The 15149-nt window shown below is 40.4% G+C and overlaps 1 protein-coding gene across 1 annotated transcript in view; it reads right to left on the bottom strand.

Moving 5' to 3' along the window:
• The window catches only part of Slh (sec1 family domain containing Slh), a 39917-nt gene that overhangs the window by 13789 nt on the left and 10979 nt on the right, over positions 1–15149 (bottom strand). The window contains exons 5-10 of the mRNA XM_076192205.1: positions 13452–13541; positions 13163–13313; positions 8800–9017; positions 4427–4645; positions 1206–1303; positions 881–1060 (exon numbers count right to left, since the gene is read on the bottom strand). Coding sequence (XP_076048320.1) covers positions 881–1060; positions 1206–1303; positions 4427–4645; positions 8800–9017; positions 13163–13313; positions 13452–13541 — 956 coding nt within the window. The remainder of the gene's footprint in view (positions 1–880; positions 1061–1205; positions 1304–4426; positions 4646–8799; positions 9018–13162; positions 13314–13451; positions 13542–15149) is intronic.

Here is a 15149-nt window from a genome sequence, read left to right as displayed (position 1 = left end):
CTCAACCTAATAATACTAATGATTTTGTCCAGGTTAAAACTTATTATTGTATTCAGCTTGGTATTAATAAAGAGAATAAAGGGTCTAACCACCTCCCCCAAAGGATGCCAGCCACTGTGGAGCAAGCAGGTTTTCCACATAGTGAAACTTGAGGCAATGATTGATTAATCGATTGTTCAATGTGTACATGGAGGTAAATCTGAGGGTGTTGAGCTGATGATTGGAGATGGTTGAAGAGCATGGAGGGAAGTGGAAGGTGAGCAAGTCACTCTTTGCAGATAACACTGCAATTGTGGCTGGGCTGAAGGAGGGTTTAAGGCAATTAGTGACAGAGTTTGGGAGGGTATGTGACAGGAGAAAGTTGAATGTGAATATGGATAAAAGCATGGTGATGAGATTTACTACAAGGGGAAAAGGTGGCAGGAAGCTGGAGGTAAGTCTTAAAGGTGAGAGGTTAGAGGAAGTGGATATTTTTAAGTATTTGGGGTCACATGTAGCAGGGAATGGAGTAGTGGGGGTTGAGGTAAACTGTAGAATGAGGGAGGCAAGTAAATGTTTTTGGGAATGAAAAGTGTCATCAGAAATAGGTATTTGGGGATGGACACAAAGAGAGGATTATAAGAAGGGGTTTTGTACTCTACAATGGCTGGCAACAGTCCTTGGGTTCTCCCTTATATCTTGCTGGGAAGAAATTTAGGGCTGTTGTATTGGTGCAAAACTGTCTCTGATTGTCAGCTCTCCTTGTGTGAAAAGGTGTCAGAAATACAGCTAAAGTTGACCAAGAGAGATCTTGACCCAATCCAGAGACCAAGTGTCAGTCAATCAGTACATACTAAAGAATCCAGAAATAAGACATACAGTCAGTGGCTTAATACAGTACCTTCATATATGACTTCCATCTTTTCATGTATGCCAAAGGGTGGGGACTGGCACCAGCTTCTGTCAGTGCCGAGACAAACTGATCAAACTCAGAGTCTGTTAAGTTTGGAGAGCACAGGTAGTAGATGAGAAACAACCGCAGCTTATCATATGCAGTGCCACAGTCAGGGTCCCGTATGACCTGGTTGCAAATAAAGAAGACAATAGTTTACTTTCACCTCACTGAAAATGTACCAAATACCAAAAGGCCCTTACCCTCCTTACATGAGGAGTGGCACTAACAATATAATTGGAATTATTTTTTAAAAATAAAAAAAAATCCTCACATCCAACACAGGTTTTTCAAGAGTTGTGTGGCCCATAATCTTCTCCTCCATTTCAAAGTAGACATCCAGTTTCCTTGACTTGATTCCATTGAGGAGACCTGGGGATATTCAATCACAAGTGTCTAAAAGAGTATTATTTCATGGGTCTATATTTACAATGTTAATAATTACATACATACATACCAAGGGCTTTTTTTCCCTCTTGCAAGGGAGGTAGCCAAAGTCAAAGGCATAAATCCACTCCCACCCATTTCATCCCCACATACTGCACTCCCATTCATCACCTCTCCTTCCTTCTTTTCTTGGCTCCTCCTAGGTGATGGGTCATCCCTGCATCTTATCTACTGCCCTAGGTCAGAAGTAATGTAGCAAGACACAGTACATCCACAGCAAGTCCACTTTATTTAATCAGCAACCCCCTACTCTCTGTCCCCTCATTCACACATACTTCCTCATCCCCATCCCCCACCCACTCCCTTCCATGGATCACAGTATCATTAAACACTGATAAAGCCAAAATTGGAATATGCAGCACTGATATGGTCACCCAGTACAAAAAAGAATATAAGAAAATTAGAAAGAATACAAAGAGCAGTGACAAAGATGGACCCAACACTTTCAAACTTGACACATGAACAAAGACTGGTTGAACTGGAATTGCCGACCCTGGAACAGAGAAGAGAACAAGGGGACCTACTAAACATCTACAGAATTATGAAAGGAAAAGAACGCCTTGATAGAGAGGACTTATCAAAGTGGTACAGGGAAAAGCAAGAGGACATGTAATGAAACTCAAAAAGGTCAGCTACAGAAGAGACCTGAAAAAGAACAGCTTCCCACACAGAGTGATAGATATCTGGAACTAACTGAACGAAGAAAGTGTGTGCAAACACAACACAAGAATTTAAGAACAAACTTGATCTTGTGAGATACAAAAATGGGTCACCACAAGCATAGCTCCCCTTCCCGTAAAATACAATTAGGTAAATACACAAACATTCTCCATTCACTCATATCTTCTGTTTTCTCTCTTCCTTCCCCAACAGATATTCCCCTCTTTCCCAATGCCCCTTTTACCATTCATCCATCTCATCCTTGGTCGTCCCCTCATGTTCACTCCTTCCACACCTATTTTACTAATCTTTCCTCACTCATTCTTTCCATGTGTCCATACCATTCCAATAATCTTTCATCAACCCTATCTCCCAATTCCCCTTCTATGCTTGCTCTTCTCTTCACCTCGTTTCTTACTCTATCCAGCCTATTCACCCCTACCATATTTCTCAGGCATTTCATCTGATACAAATATCAAAGGCTTTTTCCCCCTTACAAGAGAGGTAGTCAAAACACAGTCATAAAATCCACTCCCACCCATTCCATCCCCACATACTCTACTCCCATCCATCCCCTCCTTCCCTCTTATCTTGGATCCTCCTGGATGATGGATCATCCCTGTATCTCGCCCACTGCCCTGGGTCAGAAGCTGTGTCACAAGTCACAGCACATCCACAGCAAGGCCGCTTCATTAAATTGGCAACCACCCCTCTCCGTCCCCTCATGTAGAAAAAGAAAAGATAGGGAGAAATCCCTTCGGGTTGTGCCAAATTATTCTCCATACACAACCATTCTCCATTCACTCCTATGTACTTACAAAAACCCACATCTCCCTTCCCAGTTTCACCTTCATCCATATTAACCTTGAACAAATCTCCTCCCACTTCACCACACACTTACCTACCTCTTCACTTACTAGGACAACCATCCCTTCTCTCCCTCATCCTCTCTTCACTCCTGAGACCCTCCCAACTACACTCCCAAACTCAAGACCCTCCCTTTCAACTTTGCTCCACTCAATGCCAACACACCCATCTTCCTTCTCACAAACATACTGCCAATCTCTTCCCTTTTACTCTCATCTGTACCACATCCACACAAATTAAAAGTCCCAAACCTTAGGGTTCTGGTTGGAAAACTCCTCCCAGACCTTTGCTTTTTCTTACGAATGTCCCCTTTGGTGATACAGAGTGAAGAGGTATGTGGCAGTGAATGGAGGAGTGGAGGTGAAGATGAATTATACAATAATAAAGCCAAGTAAATGTTTGGGGAATGAAAAGTGCTGTGAGACATGGATACCTGGGAATGAATGCAAAACAAAGGTTGTTTGAAGGAATGGTTGTACCAATAGTATGGAAGAGACTTGGAATTTGAAGAAGGTAGAAAATAAAGAGCCCAAACATGTTTGAGATGACGTGCTTGAGAAGTATGGTTGATGGAACAATTGAGTACAGTGTGAAGGAGATGCGAACATCAGGGATAGAAAGAGAGCTGTCAGAAATGGTACTTGACAGGGTAGTAAGACAGTTGAGGCATAAGAAAAAAAATGTGAAAAGCATAAGTGGATGGAGTGAATGTGAGAAGACCAAAAGTGAGGTGGACAGATGGGATGAAAGGGGCACTGGATATATGAAGAATGTCTGTTGAGCAAAGAAGAGAGAATGCAAATGATAGGAATAAATGAAGAGGATTTACCAATGGCCACAAAGATGCAGCCCATAGAGATATTCATCTTTTCTGCCGCCCCACCTTTAATATCCAAGAGAATAATGGGGATGGAGGATATCATGAACTAGAGGAGGTAAATCACCTCCAGCTATGGAAGCACTGTGTCACACTACATTGCCTTAGACCTGAACAATGTGGCAGGGGAAGGGATGAACCTTTCTCCATGAGGTGTAATTAAAGGATTTGGATGAATATTGGATGGACGAAGGGTGAATGGATGCTTTAATTTGGTTTTCCCTTTCACTAAGAGGAGAAGGCCTTTTGGTATGTATGTATGTATTTGTGTATGTATGTTTGTGTGTATGAGTATATGTATGAGTATGTACATGTGTGTATGTACATATTACATACATACATACATATACCAAGGCTTTTTCCCCCTTACAAGGGAGGTAGCCAAAAAGGAAAAGGCACAAAATCATTCCCACCCATTCCATCCCTGAATACACTGCACACCCCTCCACCATCCCTCTTATCTTAGTACCTCCTGGATGACGGGTCATCCCTGCACCTTGTCCACTGCCCTAGGTCAGACACAGCACATCCACAGCAAGGCCGCTTCAAGTATGTGTACTTATTACAATGCATATGTGCTTACCTTCCAATTCATAACTAATATTGTATTCAAACTTACCCAGACCAATCTAACAATTACTTACCCATAGCAATACTCATATGTTTGTCTATGTTGCACTTTTTCTTGAGGAGCTCTGGCAGGGAGGTGATAGCTGAAGTCAACTTAGCTGTATTGTCTGATAACAAGTCCATTCCTTCCTGTTCAGGTAAATCTGATTTCAAACCTTTAATCTTGGCCTCTGCTGCTTTATAATCTTCTAATTCTGTTTGAGCAGCAGCAGCAACAGAAGGAAATGGGCTTCCTGTGAGTAAAACAAACTAAATTAGTATGGAAGAATCAATCTAAGAAATAAACCAGTGCTGAAGAATCATTAGGGTGGGGCTTCCTATGTATAACAATGATCAAATCAATAGAGAGTAAACAAGAGAATAATTGCCTGGAACCCATGAGAAAAACACACAAGAAGTGAATGAAGGCAACAAGTTAAAAGAAAGAAAGAAAGATGAAGTCTGGTCCATTCTTTCATAAACCCATGCATGTTCTTCCATTTGATAAATCAATCAATCTGTTGCACCTGGTCTCTCTTGCAGAAGACTTGCAGCATTCATTTAATCAGCAACAGACTCTGGGCAGGGCCATAAGTCATTCAGGGAAGATATGTGTTGGTGTCTAAAGAATACTAGTGTGGGGCATTGTAATGTGAAATGTTGTGTCCTCTGTGTAGTGGTTGCATCTAGACCAATTTGAATCTGTGGTCAGGCCTATTCTGTATTGGCACAGTTTCAATGCTGTATAATGTCCCAAGCCTAAAAGTACCAGTGTGGTTTTTATTAGGGGTGGGAGTTTCTTTTTCTGTGGGGGTTTATATCTTGTATTATTGGACCACTGAATTTGTTGATCTGTCTTGAATGGTTTGTTTAGTAATCTGAGTGTGTACCATATATCATCTATCTATATACCATGGGCTTTTACAACCCTTATAAGGGAGGTAGCTTAGTCATAAGGCACATACCCACTCCTATCCACCACCCTTTCCTCCCTCTCATCTTCGCTCCTCATGGATGATGGGTCATCCCTGTATCCCACCCAATGCCCTGGGTCAGAAGCAATGAAGCAAGGCACAGTACACCCATGGCAAGGCCACTTCACTTAATTGGCAACCCCCCCCACTGTCCCCTCATGTGGAAAAAGAGAGGACGAGGAGAAATCCCTTTGGGCTGTCAAAATATCATTCACACATAACCACTCCATATTCCCCCGAACCCTTGCCCACTCCCTTGCATCACAGTATCATCTATATACAGTCATTCTCCACTCTACTATGCTCCTTCCTTATCTAACAAACATTCCCCTCTTGTATTTACCTAGTTGTATTTTATGGGAAGGAGAGCTATGCTCGTGGTGTCCCGTCTTCATATCTCGTTTTATCTAGACTGTTTTTAAATTTGTGTATTGTTTTTGCACACATCACTTTCTCATCTAACTTGTTCCAAATGTCTATTACTCTGTGAGGAAAGCTGTTCTTTTTCAGGTCTCTTCTATAACTGTCTTTCTTAATTTTCTTTCCATGTCCTCTTGTATTTCTACTATCCCATTTTATTAGATCCTCTCTATCAATAGTTTCTATGCCTTTCATCATTCTATAAATAGTTATCAAGTCTCCTCTCTCTCTTCTTTGCTCTAATGTCTGTAGCTCAAGTTTTGCTAGTCTCTTTTCATATGATAGTTCTGAGAGTGTTGGTGCCAATTAATTGCTCTTTGTATTCTTTCAAGTTTTGTTATACATTTTTTTTTGTACTTGGTGACCACGTTGTCGCTGCATACTCCAATCTTGGTCTTATCAAAGTGACCAGTATTTTCTTAACCATTCCTTTGTCCAGGTATGTAAATGCCACTTTGATTGTTCTTATTAGATTATAAGTTTCTCCAAAAATTTTGTTTATATGTTTCTCAGGGGACATATTATTCATAATAATGACTCCCAGGTCCTTCTCATTTTCTACTTTTTTAATTTCTTCTTCTAATTCATATGATCGCGCATTTTTTTTTTTTTTTCCAAATTCCATTTTTCCAGGCTTTGTCTCTTCTGCCTCTAGCCTCGCTGTACCTTTTGTTATACCAACACGTTATATAAATCTTTTTGTTTATTTTTTGGTACATATTTGTCAATTCCTTCCTTGTACTTTTCTTTGAATATGTTCCATTTGTCTTCCATCTTTGTTCCCTCTTTGGCAAATTTGTCCCAGTTAGTGTTTTGGAATTTTTTTCTTAGTTTGTCAAAATCAGTTTCATTGTACATTAATCTTCCTTCTCTATGCTTATCGTTTCTACCTACATTGTTCTGTTCTTTTAATTCAAACTCTATTAGTATATAGTCACTCTTTCCAATTGGTGTTTTGTACTCCATTTTGTTCACAATATCTGGTTCAGAAGTTAATATTAAGTCTAGTTTCAATGGTTCCTCATTGTTTCTATATCTAGTATTTTCCTTAACCCATTGAGTTAGGGTGTATTCGATGGTCATGTCTTGTAGGATGTTGCTCTAATGATCCTCTCCCCCTTTTACTATCATTTCTTCCCAGATTATATCCTTTGCATTAAAATCGCCCATGATTACCTTGTTTCCATCCTCTTTTAGTAACTCATTTAGTGCATTCATTGTCTTCCAATAATTTAGAATGTTCGCTATTCAACCAAGCCTGTGTTTTTGGTGGTACATACACTACAACAAATTCTCTGCCTTTCATCCTTTTGTTTGCAATTTTTATCATAACTAGTTCTACATTGCCTTGGCCTTCATTTATCTTTGTCACATTTAGACCATTTTTGGTCAACATCATGACATCTCCTCCCTGACTTTCTATTTTTCACCCAGTGGTTGTATAAACCTTGTCCCACTATGCTTGTTGATATATTTCCTTTCAATTTTGTCTCCAAAATTCCCATGTCAGGTTTTTCCATTTCTAGATAGTCATTTAGTTAATTGATTCCAGAGATCATGCCGTCGATATTTGTGTATGCCACCTTTAGATTCATATTATCATTCCTTTTTTGGTTTAAGTTTCCATTTTTTTTTATGTACCAATTTTTCAGTCTCAAGTCCAGCACTCTCCAAAAAAACTCGTTTTTTTCCGTCTGTTCTTTTCTCATTTCTATCATTGGCTTCAATTCTGAGAGCTTTGTTTTTCTCTTCTTCCTCATCACTCATTTCCTTTTGTATTTATGTTTCAATTTCTCGCTGTTTACCAATTTAACTGTTTTTGATAATATCTCTGCTATCATTTGAGTTCTTAGTTTTATTTTCAGCAGTCTAGATTGTTTTTCTTTTGAATATTTGCCTATTCTGTGGATTTCATCAATTTCTTTATCAAGATTTTGTCTTTCATCCTGTATTTCTTTCAAAATTTCCTTAGCTATTTCCTTCTCCTCCTTTTCTCACTGGTATCTATACATGTTTTTCCTGGATACCATGGACCCCAATGCACTTACCTTTGTCAACTGTATTTCTCACCCAATTTTCCTTTTCTTTAATCACTTTTATGACTGTTTCTTTTGTATTTTCCTCCATCTGTTTTTTTTTTTTGTACTATTTCACTAAAGGATATTCTTTTATTTTCCTGTTCTTGTTTCCACTGATTTTTTTTATTTCAGTGAGGTCTATTTCTTTGATTGACTCTTCCACCTTTGTGGTCACTGCTTGTAATTGTTCTTTGACCTTCAATTCTTCATTTCTATTTTTGTCCTCATTTTTCATTATTTCGTTTTCTCTTTTTAGGATTTCAATTTCCCTCTTTAGGTCGCCTAATTCTTTGATTGTTTGCTCATTACTCTTTCGCAATGTAATCAATTCTCTAAGAACTGCTCAATAATCCAATTTTAAGTCTATGATTTCTTTCATTAAATCATTTACTTCGCGATTCCTTAATGCATTACTTTATCTAATATCTCTATCAATGTCTAAGCTATTGCCTATTTTTCCGGGGCTTCTTTGAAACCCTGAAAAACTTTTATTTTCCCACCTTTGATTTTTCCTTGGTGTGTCTATGAGACAATATATTTTGGGGATTACACCTCTCGGGCTTTCCACTATACTTACATCTAATCCTCTCTTAGTTGGTTCATTTGTTATTATTTCTTCTTTCTCTTTCTCCATTATGCCAAAACTATACCCACTTCAAGAACTGGAATACTTTAATGGTCACTTCAAGTACCTACTCAGCGTGTACAAGAACAACAATAGTTTTCCTTCATTTTCGGCGATAAACCACTAGATTGGCGCGCTCAACACAGCACTTCCTTTCACTTCGGTGTCTGGAATGTGTGTGTGTGTGTGTGAAGGAATTATATGAACTACTGGAAACACTGCATCTGAGAAAAGCTCCAGAGCCCTACAAGATCTTAAACTGGGTATACAAGTCATACTGAGAACAAATGGCCTGAACTATTAACCCTCACCTTTATGAGTAATCCAAAACAGGTCCTCACTATTGAGGTCATAGTCTTTCCTCTTTGGTTGTTTGTTGGATTGACTCTGCTCCTGGTCTTCTACAGATACACGGTTAAGCTGGAGGCCAAGGATGTCGTGAACAAGTGCTTGGTATGTCCATGTATGGTGCAAAGGTGTGGCCAGGTCAACATTGCGATCCACAAGTACCAGTAAAGGTCTCTGAAAACTATAATAAAAAAAAACAAAAAAAAACTAAGCCATCAGACATTAATTGGAGGAATGAAATCAAGAAGGGCAAAAGAAAGACATACATATATATATATATATATACCAAGGGCTTTTTCCCCCTTACAAGGGAGGTAGTCAAAATCAAAAGGCAGAATTCCACTTCCACTCATTTCATCCCCACCCACTCCATTCCCATTCACCATCCTTCTTATCTTGGTTCCTCTTGGAAGCATGCATCATCCCTGCATATCACCCACTGCCCTGGGTCAGCAGCAATGCAATAAGACAACATATCCACAGCAAGGCAGCTTCATTTAATCAGTGACCCCCCCTCTCCATCCCTTGCATATCGCCTACTGCCCTGGGTCAGCAGCAATGCAACAAGACAGCATATCCAAAGCAAGGCAGCTTCATTTAACCAGTGACCCTCCCCCTCTCTATCCCCTCATCTAGAAACATTGAAGACAGGAAGAAATCCCTTCATGCTGCATCAAAATATCATTCACATATAACCATTCACTAACCACCCCTTTCCCTCACCCACTCCCTTCTATGCATCACAGCATCATCCATACATGACCATTCTCCACTCATCCCTATCTTTTACCTTCTCCCTTCCTTCCTCAACAGACATCCCCCTCTTGTTCTCTCCCACTTTTACCCCATCCATCCATCTCATCCCTGGTGACCCCCTCATGTTCACTTAATCCACCTCTGCCTTCCACACTTTTTTATTAATCTTTCTTCACTCATTCTTTCCATGTGTCCAGACCAAAAGAAAGACAGGAAAGAAAAACTGAGGCTGGAGGGAAGGATAGGTAAGGGTGAAAGTACAGGAACACCACTGATTATAGGTCAGTATCACTGACTGGCACAACAGTGAAATTATGTGAAGGGATTGTGAAAGACCAATGGATCAAATATCTTGAAGAGATAAACATCTTGACACACATCTTGGCTTCAGATCTGGAGGGTCATGTGTGTCAAACCTAAAAAGAAAAATTAAGCTTGTACTCAAGAATGATTGGAGTAATGTAAGAGCAGGAGGGCTGGATGGACTGTGTGTACCTTGTGAGAAGAAAGATGGATGTGTTGGCATTGAGTGAAACTAAGTTCAAAGGGAGGGGTGAGTTTGAGTTTAGGAGTGTAGTTGGGAGGGTGTCAGGAGTGAAGAGAAGACAAGGGAGAGAAGGGGTGGCTATGCTAGTAAGTGAAGAGATAGGTAAATGTGTGGTGGAGTGGAAGGTTTCTTTAATGTTAATAATGAAGGTGAAGCTGGGAAGGGAGATGTGGGTTTTATAAGTGCATATGAGCCTGGCAGTGATAAAAGTGTAGAGGAAAGGGAGGCTTTTTGGACAGATTTAAATAAGTGCATAGAGGGTTAGGGTAGGAGACAAACCAATAGATGGAGTGGTTGGGAAGTGTAGAGTTCCAGAAAAAATGGAAGTGGATAGATGATGGTGGACATGTGTGTAGAGAGTTGATAATAGGAAATACAGTGTTTTGGAAGAAAGTGAAGCATAAGTACACATGGAAGAGGGTGGTGGATGGAAGGGTGGTAGGTAGGGATTTAATGGATTATTTAGTGGTAACCAGAAGAAGAATAGGAAGAGGTTTGGATGTACATATTCTAAGGAGAGTGAAGGAATATTGAATAATTTTTGGAAGGTAAGTTCAGAGTAGAGGATAGACGGAGAAAGAGGAAAAGGACAGAAGGTAGGGAGGTGCTTGGGTAAACTGCTTAAATGAGAAAGAAGCTGAGGGAGGAGTGAGAAGGAGTGAAGTTTAGAGTAGAACTAGGAGTAGAGGAGGAATGGGGATGGTTCAAGGAGGGAGTCACAAGGTGTGCAAAGATGGTGTGTGGAACAAGGAGGATGGGAGGAAATAGAAGGTAGGGTAGTGAGTGTTGGGATTGTTATCCTTTGTGAGGCAAAGAAGGTTGTAGAAGAGATGAAATGAGCATTCACAGATTGGTTACAAAATAGGATGAGAGAATAATATGAGAGGTACAAAGAAAAGAAAAGTAAAGCATAAGATCAAGGAGACAAAGAGTAGAGCAGATGTGAAACAGGTTAAGAGTATGACAGAAAATTTTGAAAGTAAAAAAAAAAAAGATGTTTTGGAAGGAAATCAAGTAGAAAAGAAAAGGTAAAAGGTGCCACTGGAGAGATGATAATAATGGAAGAGATGGTAGTAAGAGGAAGATGGGCAGAGTACTTTAGGGAGTTGCTAAATGTGAAGGAAAGGGTGGGAAAGGTAGTTACAGTGGGAAGTGCTAAGAAAATAAGTGATGAATAATGAAAATGGAGAAGAAATAAGGAAAGAGGAGGTGAAAGCAGTGATGGTGGACTGGCTGGTGAGGTTGTTTAATGTTTGTCTAAAAGAAGGTAGAGTGCTGGAGGACTGGTGGAGTGCCTGTATAGTTCCACTTTACAGGGGGAAAAGGGGATAATTGTGAGTGTAATAATTTCAGAGGAATCAGGGAGAGGAGCAGAGGGAGTAATTGGTGAGAAACAGTGTGGGTTTAGGACAGGTAGGGGTTATGTGGATCCGATTTTTGTGGTAAGGTAGATATGTGAGAAAGCTTTAAGAAAAAGGATGTTTTTTAGGACTTTATGGAACTGGAAATGGTTTATGATAGGGTAGACAGGAAGGCACTGTGAAAGGTATTACATATATATGGAATGGGGGAAAGCTGTTAAGAGCAGTCAAGAGTTTTTGCGAGAGTAGTAGAGTTTGTGTTAGAATTAATGGAGAGAGTGAGTGGTTCGAGGTAAAGGTGGGACTTCACCTGGGATGTGTTATGTCAACTTGCCTGTTCAATTTATACGTGGGGTGGTGCGAGAGGTAGGTGCAAGGGTACTGGGCTGGAGATTGGAGGTAGTTAAAGAAAATGAAAAAAGAAAATGGGAGATAAGTTAGTTGTTGTTTGCTGACAACACTGTGCTTGTAACAGGATCACAGGAGAGATTAAGGAAGTTCTTGACAGACTTTGGGATGGTATGCAAAAGAAGGAAGTTGAAGATAAATGTGGGTAAATGTAATGTGATGAGATGTACAAGGGGAAAGGATGGCAACAAATTGGAAGTGAGTATTAAGGGAGAGAGACTGGAGGAACTAGATAGCTTTAGATACTTGGGTGCAAATGTGGTGGAAAATGGAGTGGAGGTAGAGGTAGAATGTAGATTGAGAGAATTATGTAAATGCTTGACTTTATTCCTAAACACTGTTTGCTATCATTAACTCTCTAGACATATCTCAACCATTAACTCTCCACTACATTTTTTCCCTAGAACTCCACACTTTTCAACAATTCCATCTATTGATTCATCTCCTACCCTAGTATCGAGATCTCCCAATGCCACTACATTGACATGTATTCATCTAAATCTATCTAAAAAGCCTTCCTTTCCTCTACACTCTTCTCACTACCAGGCCTATGTGCACTTACAAAAACCCACATCTCCCTTCCTAGTTATAACTTCATCAAAATTAACCTTGAAGAATCATCAATAGTTACCTTGAATTTCATTACATGAAAACCCCACAGCCTTACAGTGGCTGGAAACAGTCCTTGGGCTCTCTTAACCACTTCAGTACGAGACTTAAATCTCGCGGGCAGCAGCCAATGCCAGCCGTATGACGTCACGTAATAATATTCTTATCATAAAATATAGTCGCCGCTTATATCGATCGTTCTCTCTTTCACCCGCGAATTTTGAAAACCACAGAGAATGGGATTCAGGGTGCATTTGGGAGAATGTAAAAACACAGGGGCAACTACAATAAATATAATCAAGACGCCGATATGGCAGCGTCGCGAATCCACTTGCTCCTCATGACGCCTACGTGTGTGGCACCGTATTGAAGGGGTTATAGATCACTTTGGGAAGAAAATTTGGACTGTTGTCTGGGTTGCATTTGTATGAAATGGTTTCTGTTACTGGCTGAAAGTAGTAGAATACACGGGAGCAGTTGCTAGTTGTCTGATCTCAAAAAAGGGGAAAAAGAAAGAAAGAGAGGGCTGCACCTCCTGATAGAGATAGGTGAGATAATAGGTCTTGAAAATGTGCAGCCTTGCTGTCCATCCAGGACTACCAGATGCAGGTACCCCTTTGTCCCTTATAACATATATCTCATTACCTCAGCTGTCCAGTTGTAAAGGAATCTGAAGCAATGGCTGTAAAAAATGAATTTCTTGTGTCTCTTAGATTTTCTCTAAGCTTCTTATCAAGTCTCTCTGCTACCATCTCTGCAGCATTACCCCTCTGGCAACGTATTATTGGGACCTGGCCTGTTGAGAGCAGAAAACTTTATGTATTATATACTATAGATATATATGTACATATATACATGTAAAACAGCAGAACCAAAAGCCAACTCCATGATCATACATTAGAGAAAGAAATTATAAACTCTCATGAGAGCTTACCCAGGTTAACAAAGACAGAAAAAAGACTGTCAACTATAGAATCCATGATGACATCAATGTCAACATCTTTCACATCCCCTCGGTTTATGGCTATGGAGAGAAAGTGGGAAAAAATGCATTAGTGATGGTACACAATAACATCAGAATACCTATCTAACCCCCTTACAAGGGAGGTAGCCAAGTCAAAAGGCACACACCCACTCCCACCCATCAACCCTTTCCATCTCATCTTAGCTCCTCAGGGATGACAAGGTCATCCTTGTAAACCCTCCCCCCCCCTAATGCCCTTGGTCTCAAGCAATGTAGCAATACACAGTACATCCACAGCAAGGCCGCTTCACTTAATTGGTGACCCCCCTCTCTGTCCCCTCATGCAGAAAAAGAGAAGACAGGGAGAAATTCCTTTGGGCTGTGTCTAAATATCATTCACACATAACCACTTCCTATCCCCCCATCCCTTCCCTTCCTTGCATCACAGTATCATTTATATAGCACTATTCTCCACTCACCTCTATCTCCCTTCCTTGCATAACAAACATTCCCTTCCTGCTCAATGCCCTTTTCACCAAGTCCATCCATCTCATCCTCAGTCATCCCCTCGAGTTCACTCCATCCACCTTTGCTTTCCACATCTCTTCTACTAATCTTTCTTCACTCATTCTTTCCATGTGTTCAAACCATCCCAATACACTTTCATCAGCCCATCTGCCGTCTCTTTTCCCACCCCCACTCTCCTCCTCACCTTCTCATTTCTCACTTTGTCCAACCTTGTAACTTCTACCACTTTTCAGACATTTCATCTCAATCATATTTAAACTCCTCTTGAATTCCAAGTCTCTGTCCCATAGAGTGCCATTGGCACAATCATCCCTTCATATACTCTCTTTGCATCCATTCCCAAATGCCTATTTCTCATGACACTTCTCAATCCCCCAAGGCATTTATCTTCTTCTCTCAACCTACAATTTACCTCTACTTCCAGTCTTCCCTGTCCTGCCACATACGACCCCAAATACTTAAAACTATCCATTATCTCCAGCCTCTCTCCTTTAAGATTTACTTCCACCTCATTGCCATCCTCTCCCTTTGTACATCACATTATCTTTTACCCACATATACCTTCAACTTGCTCCTATCACATAACTTCCCAAACTCTATCACTAACTCCTTTAACCCCTTCACTCCGGGCCAAAATCTCACGGGCACCATTAGCTGCCAGACGTGTGATGTTGTGTCATAATACTCGCATTATAAAAAATAAAGTCACCGCTGTATTGCTCATTCTTTCTTTCACCCGTGAATTTTGATAACCATAGAAAATATGATGAAGCCAGTTTACAGAGTATGGGGGTCACGCAGGTACAACTACAATAAATATAATCAAGATGCCGACATCAGCATCCTTGCGTACCCACTTGCTCCTCATGACGCCTATGTAGGCGTCATTGTATCAAAGGGGTTAATCCCTCCTCTGATCTTGACTAGTGCAGTGTCATCAGCAAATAACAACTGGCTCACTTCCCACTCTTCTCTATTTTCTTTAACCTTCTCCAGTCCTCTGCCCATTACCTTTGCATTTACCTCCTGCACCACCCCATCCATGTACACATTGAATATCCATGGCAACATGATACATCCCTGAAACAGCACCACCTTTACTTCAAATCACTTGCTCTCTCCAGTTCCAATTCTAACACA

The sequence above is a fragment of the Oratosquilla oratoria genome, chromosome 11 (genome assembly GCF_046742065.1).
Source record: "Oratosquilla oratoria isolate Oo_2021 chromosome 11, ASM4674206v1, whole genome shotgun sequence".
Taxonomy (NCBI): domain Eukaryota; kingdom Metazoa; phylum Arthropoda; class Malacostraca; order Stomatopoda; family Squillidae; genus Oratosquilla; species Oratosquilla oratoria.
Note: the sequence above shows the minus strand (reverse complement) of the source record. Positions and strands in the feature narration are given on the sequence as shown.